General features: G+C 41.0%; 3 protein-coding genes across 7 annotated transcripts; 2 read left to right on the forward strand and 1 right to left on the reverse strand.

The window, feature by feature from the left end:
* The first annotated feature begins 231 nt into the window (after window positions 1-231).
* Window positions 232-14,842, forward strand: LOC114138494 (ATP-dependent RNA helicase DDX3X-like). Of its 2 annotated transcripts, XM_028007801.1 has the most exons (20): window positions 232-584; window positions 1,974-2,016; window positions 2,596-2,643; window positions 2,866-2,925; window positions 3,196-3,381; window positions 3,490-3,592; window positions 3,675-3,788; window positions 3,951-4,050; window positions 4,142-4,277; window positions 4,363-4,460; window positions 5,026-5,124; window positions 5,204-5,364; window positions 5,449-5,593; window positions 5,745-5,889; window positions 6,362-6,412; window positions 7,642-7,823; window positions 7,905-8,022; window positions 8,101-8,254; window positions 8,334-8,458; window positions 8,533-14,842. In XM_028007801.1, the coding sequence occupies exons 1-20, from the start codon at window positions 540-542 to the stop codon at window positions 8,610-8,612; spliced, it is 2,193 nt and encodes a 730-aa protein (XP_027863602.1). In that variant the 5' UTR covers window positions 232-539; the 3' UTR covers window positions 8,613-14,842. The 2 variants fall into 2 exon arrangements, with proteins under 2 accessions (XP_027863602.1, XP_027863603.1); XM_028007802.1 differs by lacking the exon at window positions 6,362-6,412.
* Window positions 13,113-18,607, reverse strand: tgds (TDP-glucose 4,6-dehydratase). Of its 2 annotated transcripts, XM_028007807.1 has the most exons (12): window positions 18,420-18,606; window positions 18,200-18,266; window positions 17,336-17,404; window positions 17,166-17,256; window positions 16,939-17,087; window positions 16,767-16,865; window positions 16,640-16,699; window positions 16,524-16,567; window positions 16,288-16,453; window positions 16,166-16,221; window positions 15,929-16,026; window positions 13,113-15,635 (listed from the first exon to the last, which is right to left on the reverse strand). In XM_028007807.1, the coding sequence occupies exons 1-12, from the start codon at window positions 18,464-18,466 to the stop codon at window positions 15,544-15,546; spliced, it is 1,038 nt and encodes a 345-aa protein (XP_027863608.1). In that variant the 5' UTR covers window positions 18,467-18,606; the 3' UTR covers window positions 13,113-15,543. The 2 variants fall into 2 exon arrangements, with proteins under 2 accessions (XP_027863608.1, XP_027863609.1); XM_028007808.1 differs by lacking the exon at window positions 16,524-16,567 and having other exon boundaries at window positions 16,288-16,498; window positions 16,656-16,699; window positions 18,420-18,607.
* A 123-nt stretch (window positions 18,608-18,730) lies between these two features.
* On the forward strand, window positions 18,731-24,416 carry gpr180 (G protein-coupled receptor 180). Of its 3 annotated transcripts, none has more exons than XM_028007806.1 (10): window positions 18,731-18,794; window positions 20,252-20,398; window positions 20,474-20,568; window positions 20,661-20,766; window positions 20,878-21,058; window positions 21,388-21,437; window positions 21,542-21,699; window positions 21,866-22,063; window positions 22,139-22,216; window positions 22,298-24,416. In XM_028007806.1, the coding sequence occupies exons 1-10, from the start codon at window positions 18,773-18,775 to the stop codon at window positions 22,451-22,453; spliced, it is 1,191 nt and encodes a 396-aa protein (XP_027863607.1). In that variant the 5' UTR covers window positions 18,731-18,772; the 3' UTR covers window positions 22,454-24,416. The 3 variants fall into 3 exon arrangements, with proteins under 3 accessions (XP_027863607.1, XP_027863606.1, XP_027863605.1); XM_028007805.1 differs by lacking the exon at window positions 18,731-18,794 and adding an exon at window positions 19,093-19,357 and having other exon boundaries at window positions 20,255-20,398; XM_028007804.1 differs by lacking the exon at window positions 18,731-18,794 and adding an exon at window positions 19,094-19,357.
* The last annotated feature ends 406 nt before the right edge of the window (window positions 24,417-24,822 follow it).

Genomic DNA, 24,822 nt, shown 5'->3' on the forward strand with positions numbered 1-24,822 from the left:
TAACGTTTTGGATGTGTTGTCAAGTTGGCTGCATTTAGAGATAAACAAGAAGTATAGAAGTCGGATACTTTTAAACAAAGCAAAGATATTCAAGTTAATCGTAGCTAATGCCATTACTATGTTAATTGTATAATTAACTGACTAATTTACATAATTTGCTTTTTTTCACAATAGATATATTTTTTACATCTACCTCCTTTTATTTTGAAAGTACCGGATGTGTATGTATGTTTTAAGGCTGCTCGCTTGACCGTCCGCGGACTGCTTCTCTGCCTCAGCTGAAGAACAAATCGACGCAGCTGGGTTTGCATCAAGTATCAACCCTTGACGCCTAAATAGAGGAATTTACCATCACTTCAAATTCAACAGCATCATTTTTGCAGCGTTAAATAGAAACAGTAACCAAATGAAATAAGTGTCAACTAGCCGTAACCACAGAAACAGGCTAGAGGCAAAGAAGCCAAAACAAAACATCAAAACCCGGCAAACAAAGAGGTCCTTTTTTCAACGCCAACATTTTTCCTCCATATTCAATAGTTATGAGTCATGTGGCCGTCGAAAATGCCCACGGTCTAGAGCAGCAGGTAAGCCGTGTCAGTTTGGTGTGTCAGAAGTGGTTCTTGGAAAGTGGGACAGCAGCGAGGATAAACATTAGCTTGCCGGCTAGCCTGGTACCGTTAGCGAGATGCTATCGTGGTAGCTAGCTCGGGGTGCGTTTGAATCTTTCACCCGCAAGAGACTCCGCTCAGACACTTAACCGCAATTCTGAATTTATATATGCTGTGTCTTTATATTGTTTACAACCAATAACAAAAATGAATGTAGTATTTCAGGTTTTCTCATTGAGGAAAAATGTTTGTTTTTGCGAAGCCAAGCATCTCTCTCTAACCCCATCAGCGTCTCCGTGTTGAACATATTCAACGCACCCTTTCAACTATTACGTTCACTGCGTTTTGTCTTGCAGCTGAAATAAAGTGATAAAACGGAGGTACGAGAAAATACAGCTAAAGTGAGCCTTGCAAATAAACAATGCGGGCTTTTACACCCGAAACGCTGGTTTCTAAAACTATAACCAGGATGATGGTGTTGATGGTATTTACCCGTTCAGTAAATTTCTTCTGCGTCATCAAAAACGTAGCTGTCTGGTCAGGCAGTTTGGATAGCAACAGAAAAGTACTGCATGTACTTAAATGATATTTTGATTATAAAAAGCCCTCGAAATGTTTTTTTTGTAACAAATATACACATTTTCAGCATTTGTAAGGATGCAAAATATACAAAAAGCTGCATTGGGAACAATTTGTTCAGTGTGCCATCCCCGTCTCAAATGAAGCAAATGAATAGATAAACCTCTTTCATCCTGCAGCAGCAATGAGATTGATGCAGTTTTTTCAGTCTATTTTAAAATATTCCCTTTTTTTAAGTTGAATGAACTGTGTGAAATAAGTTAATTTAGAGTGAGTTTGCAAAAATATTGCTTGCAATAAGTTTAATTTAAGGTAAATGCTATACTTGTGTATTTTCCATATTTTGAATGTGATGGAATTAACAAACGTAAACACTGAAATTAGTAAGAAAATGCATAACTATAATGTGCATAAGTGCAAAGCATGTTTTTTGCTCAAAATCTGAGTATTATAATAGTGAACATGAATATGCAGTGTACAAACCGTCTCTAAATAAATTTCTCCCATTGTTTTCTACTTTCAATTTGTACAAACTTTCATATCCACATTTTGATGAATTTTGGAGACCAATAGTTACAAAATTGGTCTCCTTTCACATATAGTTAGACTTGATCATAATTAAATGTATTATATTCTTGAAGCCTTTATTGCACTGTTTCATATGATTTTCTGATCCTGTACAAGCCAGTTCATTGTCACCAAATCTGAGTAATGAAATAAAAGTAGTTAAATAATAGTGTTTTTGTTCGTGTAACCCGCTCATGTGTTTCTGTTCTGGTTCTCCAGCTCGCTGTCCTAGACTTGAGTGCTCCAGATGGACAAGTCGGAGGTACTAGCAGTAAGACGTAGACGTGTTTTTGTTGCCGTTCTCTGCTTTTTATTTCAACTTGGGTAAAAACGAACAGTGAAACAAACTCCTTCTCAAAAGTTGACTTTTATCTCAGCTTAATTTTAGCAGGTGCTGCATTTGGAAAACAAATGTATACTTTATCGTTCAGGATTTACTCAGGGTAAATAATAAGCAGATTAAGCACATTTAAAGTAACATTTTTGATTTTATAAGGACTGTTTTTTGTAATGGCTCTAAGTTAAGTTTAAAAGCCTGCTAGAATAGCCAAGAATTATTTGGTGTTACTCCTATTTAATGAGTTTAAATCAGGTGCTTAATTCGGAACAGACCCGTTTCCTGTTTGTAAAGATGTACACGTCCTATCATAGTTTAATTGTTTATTACACCCTAAAAGACTTGCTTTGTACAGGTTACATGGATGGAAGTTCAGAACTGATTCACAATGGTCTTTTTTTACATTACAAACCTGGCCAGCTAGCAGGGTGTAAAGTCTTTCCTTGTCCACCGAAAGTAACAGCATGTGGTCGTAAACGATGCCTTGTGATTGTGTTTCTCCAGGGCGATACGTTCCTCCACATTTACGGAACAAAGACGCATCCAAGAACGGTGAGAAAAGCAGGATTTACGCAGGAGTGTGTTGCCCTCACGTTTTGTCAGCGACGGTTGTCACATTAGTATGAATTAACCTTTTTAGTAGGCGTCTCAGTTAATTTTAGCCGTTGATTTGTAGGTTTTTGTGCAAAACTGCAGGAAATCTTTGTGGTTGTTGAAATGTTTTTTGTGTTACTGACCATAAGCGCAATATAAAAACCAACTTGTCGTGTGCAGTGGGAAATGCTTTTGCTGCTGGACGACCGGGCGGGTACACCATAGCACCTGCACCAAACTGTGAGTAACTCTGAATGTTAACCTCATCACAAATGTGTTGGAGCAAACGTAAGCTGCAGGCCAAGTGAAATTATCTTTAGATTCACCCGATGATGCAGAACTTGCAGAAAATGTCATATTTTCTTCTATCAATTTACTTAATCTGTATCTAACTTGTTGAAAAACTGAAAATAATTTCAACTTGAAAATTTTTTTGATGAGTGTTCTCTCTGTTTATAATCCTGCTGATGCAATATTTGTTACAATATTCCTTGATTTACCTCCCCTCAGACGGTTGGGACGCAGGGCGCAACAACTTTGTCAACGGCTACCATGACAACCGCATGAGCGGCAACTCGTTCAACCGTGGCCCGCCACGCATGGAGCGTGGGCGAGGCGGTGTTGCGGGAGGCGGTTACCGTGGCAACAGGGGCGGAGCGTTCAATCCCATTAACCCCGCGCAACCCATAAGCTTCGGTGGGTTTGACACCAGCTGTGACGCAGAAATCGGCGTTTTTAATGCGTAGAGTTAAACGTTTCCATGGGAACTTCTCCTAATTGTTTTTGTTTTATGTCTCTTATTAGATGCCAGTGGCTGGAACACGGCCAAAGACGCCTATAGCAGCTTTGGCAACAACCGAGGAAAGTCTGCGTTCTTCAACGACAGAGGCAACGCCAGCAGAGGAAGGTAGGCAACGCACATGCTTTAGGACACACCATTGGATCAGAAAACCCAATAGTCAACTTTCCAATTTGTTCCCGGTGCTCAGGTTCGATCACGGTGGATTCGGTGGTGGCGGAGGAGGAAACAGCCGCTGGGTGGAGGAGTCCAGGGACGATGGCGACTGGTCCAAGCCGCTGCCACGTAACGAACGGCTGGAACAGTGAGTCTGAAGAAACAACTACACTTCCTGTGGGAGAGGAGGTGTTCCTGGCTTCTTGTGGCAACGACCAGTTGCTGAGCTGAGTTATATCAGCTCAGCTGTAGAAAGGTTTAAAGATATGTGAATATTTTTCTGAGACCAGTCTGGCCCCCGTCTCTGCAGTGAGCTGTTCGCCGGCAGCAACACCGGGATCAACTTTGAGAAATACGACGACATTCCCGTTGAGGCTACAGGACAAAACAGCCCTCATCACATCGAGAGTGTACGCCGCCGCCGCTCACATCAAATCAGACGTTAACCAGGACCCTTCCACATCTGGACGTGTGTAAATATCTCGTTTCCTCTTCTAATAGTTCCAAGATGTCGACATGGGTGAGATTATCATGGGCAATATTGCTCTGAGCCGCTACACCAGACCAACTCCTGTGCAGAAATACGCCATTCCTATCGTGAAATCCAAGAGAGACCTCATGGCCTGCGCACAGACGGGTAACAACACAAAAGAGGACATAGATCTGCTCTAGATTGAGAACCCAAACTGTGATATTGCATAAATTTGATCTTGTGTTGTCAGGATCTGGAAAGACGGCTGCATTCCTGCTTCCAATTCTCAGCCAGATCTACACAGATGGACCAGGAGAAGCTCTGAATGCAGCCAAAGCCTCAGGACAGGTCAGAAAAGCTAGTTCCCACACATTAGAATGAAAACTCACAGAGCTTTGAATGTAAAACCATAGTGACGAGCCTTCCTGTTCAGTTGGACCACAGAAATCTTGTCATACTTTTTGTAACCGCTGGAGAAAGTCCCCCTGCTTCTCCCTCTGCCCACACTGCTGAACAATGCTCCTCTTTTTTGGAAAGTAAAAACTCTTGCTGTATTTAAGATGAAACCTTGATAGTTCCATCTATCACTGAGTGATTTAAAAACTGCAAGTTAGCATGGCTACCATCAATAGACCGTAAAATATAAGCTAAATAAGAAGGACAGCAATGTTAAAAAATTTAAACGCAATTAATCACTTTTTAGGTTTTTGCATACAAAAGTTCCAGGGTGGACTCTTTGTATTTGTATGTTACAAAATGACTTTTATCCCCCAAAATTAGAGTGGGGTATATATTTTTGCCTCTTGCTGATTAAATCATATTTGCAAAAACTAAATAAATAAATAACAAAAGACATTATGTAGCACATATTTAAGCCCTATGTGACGTTCCCGTTCTGTGATGATTGTTTTAGGAAAATGGGAAGTATGGCCGGCGTAAGCAGTACCCCATCGCCCTGGTACTGGCCCCAACCAGAGAACTGGCGCTGCAGATCTACGACGAAGCCAGGAAGGCACGTAAACATTATGCTCACAAATTACAGCGAAGCAAGAGGTAGAAAATAAAGAAAGACTTAACTTTTTGCGTTGCAGTTTTCGTACCGCTCCAGAGTGCGTCCCTGTGTGGTGTACGGCGGGGCAGACATTGGCCAGCAGATTAGAGACCTGGAGAGAGGCTGCCACCTGCTGGTAGCAACTCCTGGCAGACTGGTGGACATGATGGAGAGAGGCAAGATTGGACTGGACTACTGCAAGTAAGACGTGACCCGACGGAAGAAGTGGAAGATAAAAGACGTTCTGGATGCTTCCCTTGCTCAAACTTGTTTTTTTTCCTTTAGCTACTTGGTGCTAGATGAGGCAGACCGCATGCTGGACATGGGCTTTGAACCACAGATAAGACGCATCGTGGAGCAGGACACCATGCCGCACAAAGGCATCAGACAAACCTTGATGTTCAGCGCTACGTTTCCTAAAGAGATCCAGGTGTGTTTGTTGCGACTCCAGTTCCCAGCTCTCCTGCCAGCTCCTGAACGGCTGCCAGAGCGGAGTTTGTTTTGGGACAGGAAACTGGCAAGACGTTAAGTTCCTTTTAAAAAGTAGCCTGAGGAAATAATGCTTTTTGCTTCCCCTGCAGATCCTGGCGAGGGATTTTCTGGAGGATTACATCTTCCTGGCAGTGGGCAGAGTGGGTTCCACCTCGGAGAACATCACACAGAAGGTGGTGTGGGTTGAAGAGAGCGATAAGAGATCTTTCCTCTTGGATCTGCTCAGTGCTACAGGTTAGAAATCTTTATTAGGATGGGAAGTTTTGCATGAGGATGTCAGAGTAAACGCAGTAGTATTTTCTAATTTCTTTAAATATTCAGAAACCATTTTTGAACTGATCGCATACCTGCCTAAATGTAGCGTTCTGCCTTTTCTAGCACACATAAACAAACTGTGCTGTATGTCTTTTTGCAGTCGTGCCGTATTTATCCCATCTCACTCCATTGCATTGTTGCACGTCTTGTCTTAGCAAGCCAGCACGACTTTTACCGTCAACACTGTTTTACACGTGTTTTCCCTTCGTAACATCTCCAATAATAAAAACATGCAGTCATACGTGGCTAAGATAAAATTCAGACAAAGATGTTGGTTTTGTTGCGGTAGGGGAGAAAATGTGTTTTCTTTGACTAATTTAGTGCAGTTGAGGCATTAACTCTGACTCGGATTAGGAATAGTTATAAAACTTTGATGTGGTTTTATCCCAAGTCATCCCCAACGAAGTACAGGACAATACTGGAGACAACGTAGAGAAACCTGGTAAGATCTACACTTAAGACGTTTCTACATCTGTCATTTCATGTTTTGCATAAGTTTCCTTGACCTCCATTATATATGTTTTTGTGGATGGAGAATCGTTTCTTCATTTAATTTTGGCTTTGTGTACCATCTCATGTGCTGAAGTACACAAGCCAGTTTTCCTTTTTTAAAGATGTTGTTGCATTTTTATGCTCTGTGTGTTTCTGTGGTACCTTCATGTCAGACCTGTAGCCTTGATGGAGAGAATCTGGTCATGATGATGGTTCCTTGCTGCTGAGTGGGGGTCATTTTAGGCAAACAAGTGATTTTTAGTGGAGAAAACCTTCAGCACTTTGGACCAAGTCTTGCCATCAATGGCTTTAATAGTTCCCGCATGAAAACTCCCACATTATTTTGATCTGCACATCTTTTTGTTGTTTTTGTTTATTAAAAAAAACATTAAATGTTTAATGTGATGCTCAGTATTACTCTGTAAGCCTGTATGTATCACACCACAGACTGGGAGACCCTCATCTGGCAGGGCTCCGAAAAACATAGAATTCAGTGTTTTCCACGTTTGGAAAGAATTACGGGGAACAAGGGCATAATGTGACATATTTGTGTTTCCAAATGTTAATCTGCGTTCTCTTATCTAAAAGATGAAACCAGATGTCCATTAACAATTCTTTTGTCCATTCTGTGTTGTCCCGTGGTCCTTCATGCATCCGTTTATCTTTTCAATCATAAGCCAGTCTCTGGTCTTCTGCCCAATCGTTTATCCACCATTTGGTCTTCATCCATTCTTTGATCCATTAGGTATCCGTCTAGTGGTTTTTAGCAGGTTTCATATCTAAAGCCTGACCACTGTAGTCAATCTGAAATGAATTCAGTGAACTTTCAAACCGGTGCGATATAAAATGGGCTAAAGTATCCTGGAGACTCTCGTAGAGGACAGAACCTTGACATGAAACTTGTTGGACCTCTGTCATTAGCGGTGTGATGCATTTAACTGATCCAAATTTCACTTGTTACCTTTGAGCTCAAGTATTTCACAGCAACATGTTTTCACATCACTGCCAGATGTTTTTGTTTCATGGCCATAAAATGAATTTTGGCACACAGTTCTGAAACTCAAGGTCTGTGTTATGTTGCATCAGACTGTAAGTTCTGTTTAGTTTAGCTTAATCTCTCCCAACACCTTAAGTTCAATTCTAGTTTTTAACTCGTTTGTTTTTGTCTTTACTGATCAGGTAAGGACTCTCTGACCCTCGTCTTTGTGGAGACCAAGAAAGGAGCCGACGCCTTGGAAGACTTCCTGTACCGGGAGGGCTACGCCTGCACCAGTATCCATGGCGACCGCTCCCAGAGAGACCGCGAGGAGGCACTGAACCAGTTCAGATCGGGAAAGTGCCCCATCCTTGTCGCCACGGCGGTCAGTAAAACAACAAAACCTGCTTTCAAAGAGTGAGAGCGCACTGCAGGTTTATAATCTAAATATTCTCGTGTTGGCCAGGTTGCAGCTCGAGGTCTGGATATCTCCAACGTGAAACATGTTATTAACTTCGACCTTCCAAGCGACATAGAGGAGTACGTCCATCGCATCGGACGTACGGGGCGAGTCGGAAACCTGGGTCAGTGACCAACTCACTGCAGCTCCCGCTAACAAACGACACATTCTGATGAATCTGCGCGCTGTCTGGTCTCCGCAGGGCTGGCCACGTCATTCTTCAACGACAAAAACGGGAACATCACAAAGGACCTGCTGGATATCCTGGTAGAGGCTAAACAGGAGGTTCCATCATGGCTGGAGAGCCTGGCCTATGAACACCAGCACAAGAGTAGCAACAGGGGGCGCTCTAAGAGGTGCGGAACAGCTACTGTCCTGGCATCATTTTGTAATAAAATCGTCAGAAAATTGTGCTGAATTCCACGTCGTCGACAGGTTCTCTGGTGGTTTCGGAGCTCGGGATTACCGCCAGACGGCTGCCGGGGGCAGCGCCGGAGGGTTCGGGGGCCGGGGAGGACGCAACCAGCAGGGACATGGAGGAAACCGTGGCTTCGGAGGAGGTAGAGAATGTTGCGGCATTTATACTGCGATTAAACGACACACAGGTGAATAAGGTGTTTGTTCACATCAACAGGTGGTTTTGGCAACTTCTACACAAGCGACGGCTACGGAGGCAATTACTCCCACTCTCAAGTGGATTGGTGGGGAAACTAGGTGTCTCCATTCCATCTCTACTCATCTTTCTTTCCTCCTTTGACTCCTTTTCCATCATTTCTCCCCAACCATGTCATCCACATCCCATCCGTCTCATCACCTCTAGTATTCCCTGGAACCTCCATGCATGTTATTAAACTATTTATACTCATTTATATATCCCCTCCTTCTAGTCCCAGTCAGTCATGTCTTTTATTAGCTTTAGATTCTCTCGTGCTTTCCATCTTCATTTTGTTTCCTTTACGTTCTTGATCTTTCCTGGTAAAGTTGGCCACTTTTATAAAGGATTCTTGAATTTTATTTTGTTACTTCCTAACAAAGTTCGAGTTGTTCTCAAAGCCCCTCATATAGGATGATTTACGGACGTCTATAGGCAGGGCAACATTCGTTTCTTTTTTTTTTTTTTTTGGTGACCTTTTGATTTGAGTTTTAGCTTCATGTTTACCAGTCAGGCAGGCTCCCTGTGAAACTTTGTATTTAAGCGCATGGCCATGTTGTAAATCACCGGCCAAAAATTTTGTGAAACGCCGAGCTGGGCGAGACGGCAAGGCAAAATGTCCGACATAGGAACTTTATGTGTTCTCCTTCATTTCTAACCTGGAGTTTTTCACTTTTTAAAGCAGCGATATTTGAGTTACTGATGTCTGCCGAAGAAAACGACAAACTGAACCCACCTAACCCCCTAACCAGTGAAATGTCAGTTTTGCCCACTAGAAGGCGCTTGTTAAAACTTGATTTCTTCAACTCCAACCAACAATGTAGAGAATCTTTTTGTTTCTGTACTGTGCCTTTAAGAATTTAAACTCTATGTATGTTGCTTTTCTCACTATAATACCTAACTGGCTGCAAGTATAGTTTTTAAAGGTTACTGTATTTAATGTCATGTGTGGGTTTAAACGCGCACTTCTTCATTCCCGTTTGGACGGAGACAAACTAGGCTTGAACTAAATCAAACCTTGGCAAAAAACCACCAAAAAAACCAACACAAAACGAAAACTAAAACGGACGTAACGAGGAAAGCCGAAACTCCTCATGTCCTCTTAGAGGTAGAAAAAAAAAATCACCAAATGAGCTGTTTTTCCCTGAAGCTTATAACCTCTGTAGAGACATTTGAACTTTTTCTCGGCTTGGTTGTAGGTTTTGTTGTATTTATTTGGGGGGGGAGGGAGGATACTCGTTTTTTTTTTTTCTTGCGTCAAATCCAGAGCTCAAACTCGAGCTGGCAGCTTGGTTTCCCACAGCCTTTGTCACTAATCGTCGGCCTCCACTCCTCTGGCGTCATTAACCGTTAGTAAAAGCTGATCCGGGGGTTTCTTGGTTAAAACATGATTTTAACACCCAAAATCAATAGTTTTTCTTTATCCGACTCTTGGTGCCGGCATGCTTTTGGGAAACCGAATCTGCTTCCAACTCAAACCCCTCAGTCTTAGTTCTTCAAATCTTCCTGAAACTCTCAAAAGTAAGTTAAAGGAAAAATAATAAACATGCTCACTCTATCCTGGAGAGTTAAACAAAAAGCCTTCTCTTCAATAAATCTTTCCAGTTTTTTGTTTTTTTTTTAAATTATTAATTTGTTCGGTCCTTCAAATCTGTTGAAGTAAAGCGTTAGAATTTTTTTTCTTTCTTTTTTTTTTTTTTACTGTAGTGACAACTGGGGCTTCCAGACGATAAAATGCTGCATTTCCAGAGCACATTATAGCCACAGTGAGAGTAGATACCTTCTTCACTTTTTGTCCTAAGTAAGCTACTTGATTTTTTTTTTTCCCACCATCTTGCAGAGGTACCACCTAGTTAAAAACATCCTCACCTTGTTTTTGAGGGTCTTTGTTTTTTTATTTCTTTTCAATTTAAGTGTCCTCTAAACCTTAACCTTGCTTTAACTGGCAAAGTTAAAGCAATCTGAACCAGAGCTGCTAAAATGTGCTGGTGGAAAAGCGGCATCCCCGGGGAAGTCCTGCTTGGCTCTGTCGCAGAAGGAAATCTCGAGGAGAAAGCCGACTCTGCACCGACATTATCTGCACTTCGTTTACTTGATTAAAAAAAACACAAAAAAAAAACACATGTAAATAGTTGCAAACGTAAAGCAAAACCAGAGGGATTTCCACAGAAAATGTGACGGATTAGAGGCGTCTAAAACTCGATCACTCAACATGGTCCAGACTTTGACTGGAAAGCTTTGTTCAGAGCTGCGGTGGGTGGAGATGAGTAACGTTTCCAGCAGTATAATTCGTTAATTTGGGCTCCTAACTTCCTAAATTGCCCACTGCTTCTGACAAAGTCGGACCAAGACAATAAAACATATGCAAGTGTTGTTGTTTTTTTGGTCAAGGAGTTAAGAATGCAGAGCAGACTGCTCTAAATCTAAAGCAGGCTTTAGTGATAAATACCAGGCATGTTTTATTTTAATTTGACTTTTCTTCAGTTTCTTTTAAACATGTAATTCTTTAGCTCCAGTTCCCTCACATCTGCTCTGCCGGGATGTAATGGAAGCTAGTTGGCTTTATCACAATAATCGAAGAGTTTTCCACTGAGAATAGAGGACAGCCGTTACAGGATGCAACCTCGCACTCCACCCTGTCTTATTAGTTGCTCTTTACATCCACTTATTAAATAAAACAAAAAACAAATTTAAGTTGCATTCTCGGCTTCATTTGTCCAAAATAAATGGACCTTAATGAAGTCTGATTAAATTAAGAGCGCCAACACTTGGTATGCTCGGATGTTTTTAGCCTATCAGGGTTTTGTTTTTCTTGCAGCAATGGTTGATAGTCTCCATATTAAACTTCTTCAGCAAATAACCAGCACCGAGATAGAATCTGTAAAGGTACAATAAGTTGCTAATGACAATCAAGTTTAAAATTCCCGCGTGAACAGAACTCTTTTCCGTTGCATGTTCAGTCATTTAGCCGCCATCTCGACATGCAGAGGTTTTGTCATGCAGCTGCCCGACTTCAACCCGTGTCTTCCACAATGATGAAATTCCCAGAACTGAACCACTATTGAGCTGTTGAAAATGTCCTCCACTACCAACCTCGAACTTTGACCTTGCTGTGAGCGGTGTTACTGTTGATATATTTACTGTCGGAGTAGGGATACTGTTGGTGTTTGTTACTTGAATCCAAAGCGGCTGCTGCATCCAAGCAGACGTTCTTTAAATTTCTGTGTTATTTGTTCTACTTGGATCACGTTCCTTGATTGAGTACAGTGCACGGTCTAGAAGCTGCTGTGCCTTCTACTGACCACTAGGGGGCAATGAAGGAATAAGCACTTTGTTGGCAGCTGCATGTTTTGATATACTAATTTTATTTTAAATTGTAAACAGTGGAAGTTAAATGTTTAGCGATTTGTTTATAGGCCACTCCTGTCCAATAGAAGTCGGATATGCAATGCAAAATGCGTCTCATGAGCAAAATTCACTGTTAGTTGCATTTGCCAAATAAATCAAGCTAGAGCAATGCTTCACTACCACTGTGCCCCGAATCTCAAACCTTAATATTGCTTGGCACTCAAATTTTTACCAAAGTGAAATAAAGTTCTGTTGCTTGCTCAGATTATGTACTTAGATTCCTTGATTTTTAGTTTCAAACTTTTTTTTTTTATTATTATTTTTGCTACGTTTAAATAAAACTGTTGGCATGCTGCGTGCTAACATCCAATTTCCAAAATGTGCATAGTGCCTTGTAATGACTGAATTACTGACTCACACATTGGTTAGGGCTGGGTATGTTTTCAGTTGGATATGATGTCCAAACTATTGCTCTCTCGATATGAAACTGTAGGTGTGTAAATGTTATATCTCTCCATGTGAATGTCAGATTGACTACCTCAAGGTACGATCGCAACAACCAGAAGGGCATTTAGAGAGCTTGCCATCTTCAAAGCTGGTGGGCCTCATTTAATGCCTTTTTGTACAAAAAAAAAAGAAGAAATAAATTAGTTTATCCTTGTGTCGCCACTTTACAAAGTTCAACGAATTTCAGTACTGGTAGGTTTTGCACTCGCGCTACAATAAAGCAGCCATTTGGCACAAGCTCTTTCAGATGCAAATCAGGCACAAATTAATTCTGGTGCTGCTCAAGCGCGTGAAATTATTTTGTGCCATTAATGATCCATCTCGAACAGATTCTTGGCTTTCTAGCCACATTTCTTCAGAAACTTTGGTCATTCTTTATAGTCCCAATTGGAGTCGTACAAGGCCGACTCTTAGTGGCTCGCTATCATTTACGGCACTACTACCAACACATCTAGCACTTTAAAAACATTTCAACGCCTGCAAATCCTGTGTTGTATTGCTTGATAATTTGAAACTGCTAACATGCTAACTGCAGTTATTGCAACATGTACAAGTATTGTGAGTTTACACTTGATCTGTACCTATGCAGAATCCATTGTAGGCATTTATTCTCCCCCCCCCCACACACACCCTGTTACTGAGTGTGCATGTAAGATATGAACATAGCTAATTTATCCAGATCATTTCAAGAACACTCTGTTCTATTTTGTGTGTGTGTGTGTGACTAAAACCCTTCTCATTTCCAAATCCAGCACTTTAATTTTTTTATTGTCGTTTCTAAAACCCATTGATGCCTTATATTAGTGGTGAATACCCAGCCCTAAAGGAGCAGAAGGCTGTTTGTTCCTGATGCGCTCATCATTTACGCTGATGACTCTGTGCTCTCTAAGTTATTCGCAGGAGTGCTTTTTTTTTTTAAAGACATGAAGAACAATTAATGGTGCTATGCTCCCATTGCTGCGGCCTGTAGGCCTCCCTGTTGTAAAATGACTTTAAATCAACAGTTTTGCAGAAAATACTGTTTGGTTAAGGCTTGTTTGTGTTGAGTCTTATGTAGCACACGTCCTTCACGCCTCCGAGAAGTTTTCCGACTGAAGGTATCCGTCGTGTAGCACAGCCAGGCGAAGTTTGCCCACAGTTTAATGTGGTTTGTGTTTGTTGTAAGGAAAGGTCCTTCCAGATAGGAAACCGTTTTTTGCTTTTAACTTTTTATTTTCTTTGGGGGATTTTTTTTTTTTGTTTTTCTTGGGACCAGGTGGAGCTCTAGTCAACAGCAACTGTAGGATTCAACTGTTTTGCCGCGTTCCTGAGTCTACTTTCGCTGCTAGTTTGTGTAATTTATCAAGCATTTTTGGGGCGATATGTTTATTTTTGTAAGTCTAAATACATAAAGCTGATGTTTTACAAAGTGACTTGACCAAAAGACAGTAAACAAAAACACTGGCACTTGAATGTTGAATGTCGTTGGTATGAGTGGAGACAAAAAAAAAAAGAAATCTCTATTTTTCTGGGGTAGTGTGAGCTTTTTAATGTAAAAAAATAAAATAAAAATGCAATGAGTGGGGGTTTCACACTCATTATGTCACTGTAACAGGAAGTGCTGGTTTGTGCTTTCTTTTGGAGAGTGCCAAAATCACTCTGGTTTATTATTTCCATACTTAAGACGGGAACCTGTGAGGCGTTCAGGTCCCTCCGAAGAAATCCCTTTACTTTTTCCTTCAGGATCGCCCTAAAACCAAATTTATTACCATCACCGTCTGTTAATATTAAAAGTCTTGGCCAGAGCCTGTTTATTATAATCACAAAAATTCTAAACACAAAATATCCTCCATTGTTAGTGAAATATAGTCAAAATTGCTCCAAGAACTGCGTCTAAGTGAAGCACTGGTCGTCGTGTTGCACGTTACCGTGACATATGAAGTGAAACACCCCGCACAGGTTACCTTAAGTCATATTTATGATCCATAAACCTGTTTGTGCGACAGGCTCCGTCGCTAATATTAGCATAAAACGATCTCCGATTGGCAAACGGATTTGAATAAGTTCCATATATGCCAAGGTTTGGATTAAAAAAAATAATAAAATGTTATGATTAAAGACCATTTTGTAAAAAAAAAAAGAAAAAAGTAACATGCAGTACAAAAAAAAAAAAGTATCCAGATTCTCGTCAAGTCAGTTTTACTTTTTAGTGACTTTTTTTTAAAATTATTATTATTATTTTGGAATCGTAACTCCCCTTCTCCCTCTTCTTGTTAACACCCTCGTTGTGAATGTTTGGCAAGTGGCCGTCTTTAAAGTCTCCATCACGCAGAATTGACTGTGGTTATATTGCTACGTTGTTGTGATTTGCATATTTTCAGGCAACAAGTGCATTGATGCTGTCACAGGAGAGTTTCTGGCCAGTCAGGAAAAAAATTTGTACTTTTTTTTTTTTTTTTTTTAAAAAAACCTTTTTTTGGTTCTGTTTTTTTTTTTTTTTTTTTTTTTTTTGAGCAAACTAATTGCACAAAAACAACTTTGTGACTTTCTCTGTTAAAAAAAAAAATACACAAACAAAAAACTGCAATCTAAATAATAATAATAATAAAAAAGTGGAGGTATGTTTCTGAATGACTGTTGTTTTAGCGGGTGTATTTAAAAGACTTTGGGAGTCCAGTGCCGTCTTCATCACTGATTGGCCAGACCGCTCGACGTGATGTAGCAGAAGCACCAGCCTGGTAGTTAGTATTTGCTTTATGTATTAGTTTAGCAAGTGTGCACGAAGAGCACTGCACGAAAAAAAAAAAAAAAAACAAACAAAAAAAAAATCTGTGCAACTATTCCGATTTTACCACAATTAAAGGTTTGGATTTGCAGATGTGATCAGTGTCTGGGTTGGTTTCTTCCTGCCATATCACCGTTAAAACACCCTGATAAGCACAAGAAGAGGAAAAATGCTCGTCTTAAATTGAGCAAAAATAATTTATTACAAAAACTTGAGGCGTTGATTTACAGGCGGCAACTTATTGTCGTCTGGCACATTCAAAACATAACATAATTTTGTTCCTGAGCTGAATAATCAGCCATAGCTGCTACAAATCTCATGGAGAGGGAAACGGGTCTTCCTGTCAGTCAAGTTGCAGGACAAACTACGCCTGGTCATGTGTTTGAGGCTTTTTCAGGCTCCTTTCTGATTCGCTGGTCCTTATTGACGTCCAACCAGAAGTCTGGGTTGTCTTGGTACCACTTCACTGAAAGACAAGCGCACAGAAAACAGGACGGGTAAGTAAGCAATGACAGAAGAGAATCCATATTTTAAGGTTCCTACACGGTTTGGGAAAGTCTACATATGTACTGACATGGAATAACTTCCACACTATCTTCCATATTTCATTGCCAAAATGTATCATCCCTTGTTTTTGTTTTGTTTTTAGTCTGTGGTTGTCAATATGTCCATCCAGCCTTGAATATAGAAAACAATGGACTTCAGTCATGAAAACTTTGTAGGAACTCTGATCATTTCACACTGGGTGGATTATTGAACCTGTTTGTCTGATGCCTTCAGCCCAGGACGTCTCTGCTCTCCAGCCCAGCCGCTGCAGCTTCTCACTCCTGATTGGGTAACGAAGGTCGACCTGCGGCCTATTGGATCAGGAAAGAAAATGCATTAGCTGGAAATGTTTTTGAAAGTATTAAGTGCACTGTATTGTGTGAAATTTGCTCTGGCTATTTCCTGAAAGTAGGGGGGAAAAGAAACCTTCTATTAACATAATTTCCTAACCTGCTGGAGACGAACTCAATCCAGTCGTTCACTTCGGATTCAGCCACGTTCTTTACCTGGAGGAAGCAGAAACCGTTTCAATTCTGAAACTGACTGATGCGTCACAGTTTCACGAGACCCACCATCCTAACTAGTTCCCTCGCCAGCTGCACGATGGGAATCTCGACGCTTGTTCCCACGTTGTAGACGTCGCCCACCGTCCCTTTCTCCAGAACCAGCAGGAAGGCCTGGACGGCGTCGCTGACGAACAGGAAGTGGCGGGACATGGCCAGGGTTCCCTGAATGGTGCTGCAGCAGGAAGAAGGCGTCATTTGGCTTGTATCGTGAGGTACGCTTTGGTAAGTTTGACCACACCTACCATTTGTTGTTGTTCTGCAACAAGGTGAGAAACCTGGGAATCACCTGAAACATTTGGAAAAAAATCAAATACTCTGACTGCCTTAATTCCTTGAAATAGTTGTAGATTAACTATACCTTCTCTGTGAACTGCCTAGGTCCGTAGATGTTGTTGCTCCTGGTGATGATAATTGGAAACTGGAAAAACAAAGTGACGTTATTAATCTCGATAAGATTAAAAAAAATAAAATGACAAACTCCAGACCTGATACTTGTCCCAGTAGGACCTGACCAGATACTCAGCAGCTGCTTTAGTAGCAGCGTACGGGTTGGTCGGCCTCAGCGGACAGTCCTCGTCAAATGCCTGAAAGGAAAGAGAAACGCAATCTAATATGGAGTCCGACCTGGTGGAAAATAAAAATGAAAACCTCACTGACCTCATCCAGGCTGGTTCCGTACACTTCGTCCGTGCTGACGTAGACAAAGCGCTGCGGCTGGTGTCGAGCCCGATGGGCGGCATCCAGTAGAACCCTGGTTCCGTCGACGTTGACCCGCTGGAAAACAGAGGGGATCTCGAACGAAGACTCTGGGGGGAAAAAAAGGAGCGTATAAAGAACTGGACTGAACCTGCTTATGAAGTGAAATCTGAACGGAGGCTGCTCACCAACATGAGTTTTAGCTGCCAGGTGAAAGATGACATCAATGTTTTCAGTGATGAAGATATGATTCACCAACTGTGGGTTACACACGTCTCCCTGTGCAGCATGCAGACACAAAATGCAGGATATTTATTTTATTTCATATGCAATTAAAAAAAAAAAGGCAAATTTGTACCTGAATGAAAGTGTAATTGTCTCTGTTTTCAAGCCCTTCCAGACTCCTGGGACTGCAGCAGTAATCCAACTGCAAAATTAGACATAAATTATTTCAGCAATTATTTTGCAAAAGGATTAATAAACAATAAAACATGGTAATGTCGAAAGTGCCTCAAAATTATATTTTTTCCAGATCAAAAACGCAAATCTTGTCTCTTTTTTTTTTTTTTTTTTTTACCCACTCAACCACAAACTAAATACCCAACTCTTTAATGAAACCAATTTATTATTTTTTGTAAGGAAAGGAATGTTTAAAAAAACCAAAAAACAATGGGTCTTGTAAGTTTGTCTAATGTAAAAGAAAGACATGCAGTTTCCATATTTTTAGAGAGGGTTTGAATATTAGTGTAGAAAATTCAATTTTCACAAGCAGAATTTGGATTGTCCATTTTAAATACTTGTTTTATTTAGCCAAGTTTAATAAATCATAATAAATTGTACAATATTTCACATTAAGAAGCCACGGATTCCGTCATCAGTTGCTGGCAAGAATTATTTATCCACCTCATTTGCTTTTGCTTCACTTCTTTAAATATCTCTGGCAGGCAGAAAGATGTTGGAGTAGGGGATATAACCCTTGACATTTATGATTATTCCTCCTTCCCATCCTCTCCAATCAGGTAAAATTGGATCTGTGCCACTTGAAATACTGCTCCCGGATGTTTCTCCATCCAATATTAACTTCATTTGTGTTACAAATAAAAATGGGCAAAAACTGAGCAAACCGTCTGTTCATTTTCTGTCACAAAAAGCCCATTAAAGCACATTTTGTGGTCGTGACAAATGTGGGACAGTCGCGGTGTATGTATTCTTGCAGACTTACAATATCCAAGTTAATAATCCTCCATTCTGGGTAACTGGCGACCAGCGAACATACCAGATGAGAGCCACTGCAAATATCGAAATTAGAGAACCAATTGAAATTCAGAACATCGCAATGTCCTGCTCTTGATATTTGCACGTCACATGCGTTATAACAGAAAACTGAAGCAAAAGGTTCCTCATATATTTCAGCTTTTATCATAGTTTTAATATTAACCTACATGAATCCAGACCCTCCTGTCACCAAAACCGTCCTTTTAAAGTTCATCCTCTGCTCTTCCTTCAGCTGTCATTTCTATTTTAGCCATAAAAACATCTTTTTTTGACGGACAATACAGAAGTTCTTCATTTTCTTCCGTACAGTAGAGGAGTTGTGCCCTGCACGACAATTGTAAACCCGTTAACGGCAGTGTTGACACGTTGAAATTAGGCGGTGCGTTTCCGCGTTGGACACTGCTCTCCGCAATTTGATTGGGTGAAGTGTATGACGTAAGATGACTCCCACGGTCTGGTTGGGTAAATCCTGAGTGAAGGGGATGAAAGTCAAGGCATTTCAAGCGAGATAAAATGTTTGATGTTCCGGTATTCTTTTCAAAGTAAGTCTCAGTGGCTCCAGTTGTTAAAATAGTTTTTTGTGTAAGAATAATGAGATATAGGTGCTATATAATACATTCGATACATTTTTCAGCCGCTTGGCATCCATCTTTGTGGCTTCCAATATGAAGCCTGACTATTACAGAAATAATTACAGTAAATTTTAAGTGAATTGACAAAAAAATTAAGTGGATTTGAGTCAACAAAATTATCCAATTCGGTTTAATTATGAAATGTGTGAAAGGATTAACGTTGTTATTGGACAAATTATTATTTTTCACCGTCAGAAGTCTATTTCCGGTTTAGTACTTGCTAACCGCGGTTAGCTCGACGCCGCTGATTTACTTCTGGCTTCGTGGCTCATTGAACTGATTAGCCCGACGTTTTATTTTCTCTTCGTCGTTTCACCGCAAAAGTGGGGAAAAAATGTGGCGTTTATCAGCGACCCTCGTCGTCGCGCTGCTGCTCAGCCTGAAGGCTTCGGGGAAATCTGTGAGGGGGGTCTTCAGGAGCGAAGCGGCGAGGCAGGAAAATGGCCAGTTCATCACCAAATTCATGTACCAAGGTAACGGTGCTGATGTGCAGCTGTGGCCGCTAACGTGTCACTCCAGCACGGGCACAAGCTGCTCCTCCTCTGCGGGGACTCTCATCGGCTCTGGATGAAATTCATTGCTTCCGTTCGGTTTTAATACCTTATTATCCACATAAAAGGGTGTAACCAACTGACTAATTATTAACTTGGACTAGTACTGTCTGCAGTGATTATCATCACCTTCGGACATCTCTTAATCCTCCTGGGACCCTGGACATATCATTCAGTAGTTTTGGTTTTATGTTTGCTGTTCTATTCTATATTCTGTTATTTGCATCTCTATGTTGTCTATTGTTTTCTGCTAAGTGAAGATATGGAGGAAAAAAAATAGTTGGACATAAATTTAGCAACTCCTTTTTAAATTTGATTTTTTAAAAAGCTGATTAGAATGTTGCTGCCACTCTTTGGCTTTGAAAATTATCTAAGACAAAATATAAGTTGGTGCAATTTGAATATATGGGATGGTAATATATATGCAATTGTTTTTAAAAAAAGGAAACTTGTAAATTGTGTTGTAAAATTTTAGAACATTAATGAGAATTTTTCATCTTTGAAGACAAAGTAATAAAGATTATAGATCAATTCAGTTTTTAAATAACCTTTTTTGCGTGTCAGTAAGATTGAAATGAAACACATTCTCATTCTTAATTGTTTATTTCATATTAACGTAGTATTTAGTCTCACCTTGTCTTTATTTATTTAACTTAATAAAATGTCCAACTAATTTGATTGATGCTGATGTAGTCATTCCTTTATTGAAATCTTGTTTTATCTATCTTAATCTGTAATAAAATATTACTCAATGTTAAAATACACTTTAAAAAAAGTAGAAAGTGTCTGATATTTTCTTGACTTGTTTAATTTTAGCAGGTGACGGCGGGCTGCTGGTGTGTCGGCTGGACAACCCATCCCTGGGAACAGAGAAGGAGGCCAGGCTGCTGCTGTACCAGGACATGGACTCAGACCTGGACAACCTGAGCTGCTCCCAGCGACTCAGCAGAGCCCAGTTCACCAGTAAGTGTTCTAGTTTATTACTGCGAAGAGATCAAGAGGCCATTGACTGACTTTTCTCCCCACCACCTGCTTCAGTTTCCCTCAGCCAGGACGAACACAACCAGACTATCCCTCGTCAGTCTTCGCCCACAGCCTGGCAGGTGCTGTACGCTGACAGATACACGTGCGAGGTAACTGGGAATGTTTCGTGTTTCCACGGACATAAAATTCAAATACAACCGTTGGGACGAGGAAATATTCCCGTTGTTTGTTTTCTTGTCAGGAAAGCTCAGCAACGCCGTCGTTCGCTGACCTCGGCTTCACTCTCCTGCTGTTCAACCCCGACTCTGCTGGGAACCCGCTGGATCACTTCAGCGCAGAGGAAGCAGGTCAGACGACTCTGACACACGATGTCGGTTTAGGAGGACGGCCATGTTTTTAGTTGTTCCAAACTCTTCCTGGGGTTTCGTTTTTATCCGTACACAAATGTGTTTTCTCAGGGCTGCACAGTTTCTACTTCCTCCTACTGCTCGCCTACTTCATCGCCTGCTGCATCTACTTCCAGCCTCTGTATCAGGCGCTGAAGAAAGGGGGCCCCATGCACACGGTCCTCAAGGTGCTGACCATGGCCCTGGCTCTGCAAGGCTGCTCTGCCCTCTGCAACTACATTCACCTGGCCAGGTAGCCTCCATCCAACCGTCCTATAGAAGTGTCCATCGTCAAGTCAGTATATTAAGAGTTTTACGTTCAGAAATGAGCGATTAGAAAATATTCAATTATTTCACGATATTCTATCTTATGTGTTTGATTGCTGTAATGCACACAAATGTTTATCCACTCATTATTGACGCCAGAATGTCAATACAATGTCAGTTTTTTTGCTTTTGAACATTCTCCTGTTTTCTGTGGAGAAACAAAAACAATCAGAACTAAGCTTCAAATATGAATGGCTTTGAACCGAGCTTTATTCTTTAAGTTGAACTAAAAATGAGTAATCTGGTGTCCGGCAGGTATTCCAGAGACGGTACTGGGATCCCCCTGATGGGCAGCCTGGCAGAGTGTACGTTGCGCTCCGCGCCTCACCTTAACTCTACTCACACATCAATTAAACAGCGCCACCTTTAGTCACGTCTTCTTTGCGCTTCTGTGTGTGTTGCCGTGCAGTCTGGGACATGGTGTCTCAGGTGTCCATGCTGTACATGCTGCTGAGCCTGTGTATGGGCTGGACTCTGAGTCGAGGCAGGAAGCCGCAGTCCAGACCGCTGCAGTGGGAGCGCTCCCCGGCGTCCACGGCCGTCGCTGTCGGCGGCGTGGTCACACAGGTACCAGCTTATGTTTTTATGTGGCCAGAGTTTGTTACTAGAGAAGCTTTTCGATGTTCTGGTGGGGATTGGTGTTGTCCACAAAGAAGTTGATATCGGCAGTCATGACTGGCAGAGAGCAATCCGATGCGTAGCCTTACACATTGACCCGATCTGTGGTTCCCAGGGGGTCCTGCTGCTGTGGGAGCAGTACTCTGAGTCAGAGAGCGAACACCACAGTTATCACGCCCAACGAAGCCTAGCAGGTCTCCTCCTCCTGGCTCTGAGAGTGGCGCTGTCCCTCCTGCTGGCCTCCGTCCTCTACCAGATCGTCTCCACAGAGAGGAGCACCCTGAAGAGAGACTTCTACCTCTGCTTTGCTAAGGTGACGACTCTGAGCTCCACCAGCAGCCTCTGAGCCTGACAGCCGCCTGACCTCCAGGTTGTCTTCTCTCCACAGGGCTGCTTCCTGTGGTTCCTTTGTCACCCCGTCCTCGTCCTCATGTCTGTGGTCTTCAACGACCACCAGAGGGAAAAGGTGCGAGGCCACAACTTCCAGAATTTGACTGTCCGTTACCTGAAATCTTCATTACCTCTGTCACTACCTTTTATTCTGTAGGTCATCACCATCGGCGTGATCCTCTGTCAGTCCATCTCCATGGTGATCCTCTACCAGCTCTTCCTGTCCCGCTCGCTCTACTGGGAGGTGTCCTCCCTCTCCTCTGTGTCTTTGCCGCTCACCATGTCCAGAACGAACCACAGGGGGCGCCTATGAGCACAGATACCGAGGTTACGGTGAGAACTGAAGCGTCTCTGTCAGACGCAGCAGGAGATGTCCCCCTGCACCGTCCTCTGTCCCACATTAGAGCTACCACTGAGCCGTGGACAGAGGACAGTACTTACTGCAACATACTACCTCTGACTTCTAACTGGAGCCTCTGGGATGCAAAATGCATGGCCAAGCATGCATCAGCTGGCGAGGTAGACGTCAGCAGAAAACCATGATGAAGAACTTGAGAAAGTGAAAAATTACAATTAGATTGTTTTTAAAGGCTTTACCTGCAAATCGCTGAGTCAGCCACGATTGGGGCAGTCTGCATGTAGATAGGCTTCCCCGCAACAGTTTTCATTCCCCTTTGACCACAAGCTTGAGCTTATTTTATTAGCATTTTATGTGATAGACCAACATGAATTAAAGTGGAAGGACAAAAACATGATGTTCAGGGGTCAGTTTCAGTTTCCCAATAAGCAAAACTTCAATTCTGGTCTCACCTGAGGCCTTCACAGAACATCTGGATTTATTCTGAAATGTAATTACAAATTAATGGATGCTGTTTACTAATTGCTAGTAAAGACAGTGGATTGTATTCCAGGGTATCATCAGGGTTAAGGGAGATGAAAACAAATGTACGCCACTTCTATGTTGGTGTGCAATAAATTTTTAGGTGATTTTTATTGCGTTCTAGCTAAACTCCTCTTTTTCCTAATGAAATCCTAATAAAATGTGGTTCTAGTGTGAGTATTCAAGAGGAAAAAGAAATCTCCAATACTGACGTTTTTCCTCTCAAAATTCAGACTTGTAGCGTAAAATTCTAACTTAAATCATAGAATGTCAGAAGTCTGACTTTTATTTCTAGATTTTTTTCCAGATTTCTGTCATTAATGTGAGAATTTTTTATTATTATTTTTTTTATTCTACACTGAATCTCAGAATTCTAACTTTTTCTCTGAGGATTCTGATGTCAGAACTATTTTTGTCTCCACAAGATTAGAGACTTTGAGAGAAATTAAAGCAGCATGAGTCTTTGCATAGCCAAAGTGATTTTTATGTTATGATTATTTCTGTCACAAAAGCTGTACTGTTATGTAACTGTCAACGTAAATGTCGAGCTGACAGCATGTGAGGTGCAAACCATTGAAACGACATTAACTCTGTAGCTGCAGCGAACTGCATGACTCTGAATGGGCAGAAATGGTGAATTTTCTAAAAAAAATCATTTTTACAAGAGCTCCACTGTGTAAATACATTCCTGTGATTTTTTGTTTACTTCTGTCATCGGGCTAAATCTGACTTACGTTAAGTGTCAAAACAAAACAGAGGACGGTGGGATCATATAATTTGAAAAACAAACATGCAGAACAGGTGCCAAGAAAGAAACTGACCTATTTATTTATCTGTTTGTTTATTTTTTAAGTGATTTTAAAAAAGAAAAGAAAAAAAAAGAGGCAGCATCCAACACCACTACTTCTCATTCTGTTTGGTCAGAGGCGATATTTAAAAATATACTTGAATGTAAAGCCTTCGTCAGCTGTTATAAATGCGCAAAATGATATCAGCTCATATTGCTTTGCACTGAAACAGTGCATGTGTCAAACGTTGCGTTATGTTTTGTATTGCAGCACAGAGACAATCTAATATTTAGTGGATTATGTAATTATTCAAACTTGAATGTCCATAATTTATGTCACTTGTGGAAATAAAACGAGCAAACGTGGCAACTGTAACGAGTTCACTGGAATTGGTTCATTTAAAAAATTGAAAACTGTAAACACTTTTCTATTAATATGGCCGTGGAGACCACATGGTGAGGAGCTGCAGAGACTCTGCTCAGGTGGGATCCTGCATGCTGTTATGAGACACAAGTCACTATTTTTGCTTTTCGAAAAGCATCCAATTTAATATATTTTCTTATTCCGTAAATTTGTCTTAAATAGTTACCATAAACATCAATTTAATGCAACATTACAAGATTTTTGGTGGCCATTCTTACCCAAACTAAAGATTAACAGCAGTTTTGTGTATATTTGTATAGAGGAAATAACTTTTGTAATTACTTGTTTTAGACAAAAAAAAAAATCTAATACAAATCCATCATGGCTCAAAGTAAAGTGAGTTTAAAGGATTTGTAAAATCATTTTTATTCGACATTTTATCGACTTTGTTAGGAACTTTCTTGTGTCTGAATAGAAGTTGATTGGATCCTGAAAATAACTGTTTGAGTTTTGTAAGATATTCGGTGACATAACACTTAATAAACGTAAACATGCGGCAAGTAGTTTTTTGGGGTTTTTTAACCTTTGTCAAACAGCAGAGGGCGCTGCTGCCTTCATATTTACTCAATGGGTGTAATTCATATTCCTTTA

Source organism: Xiphophorus couchianus, chromosome 22 (genome assembly GCF_001444195.1).
Source record: "Xiphophorus couchianus chromosome 22, X_couchianus-1.0, whole genome shotgun sequence".
In the NCBI taxonomy this organism is placed as follows: Eukaryota; Metazoa; Chordata; class Actinopteri; order Cyprinodontiformes; family Poeciliidae; genus Xiphophorus; species Xiphophorus couchianus.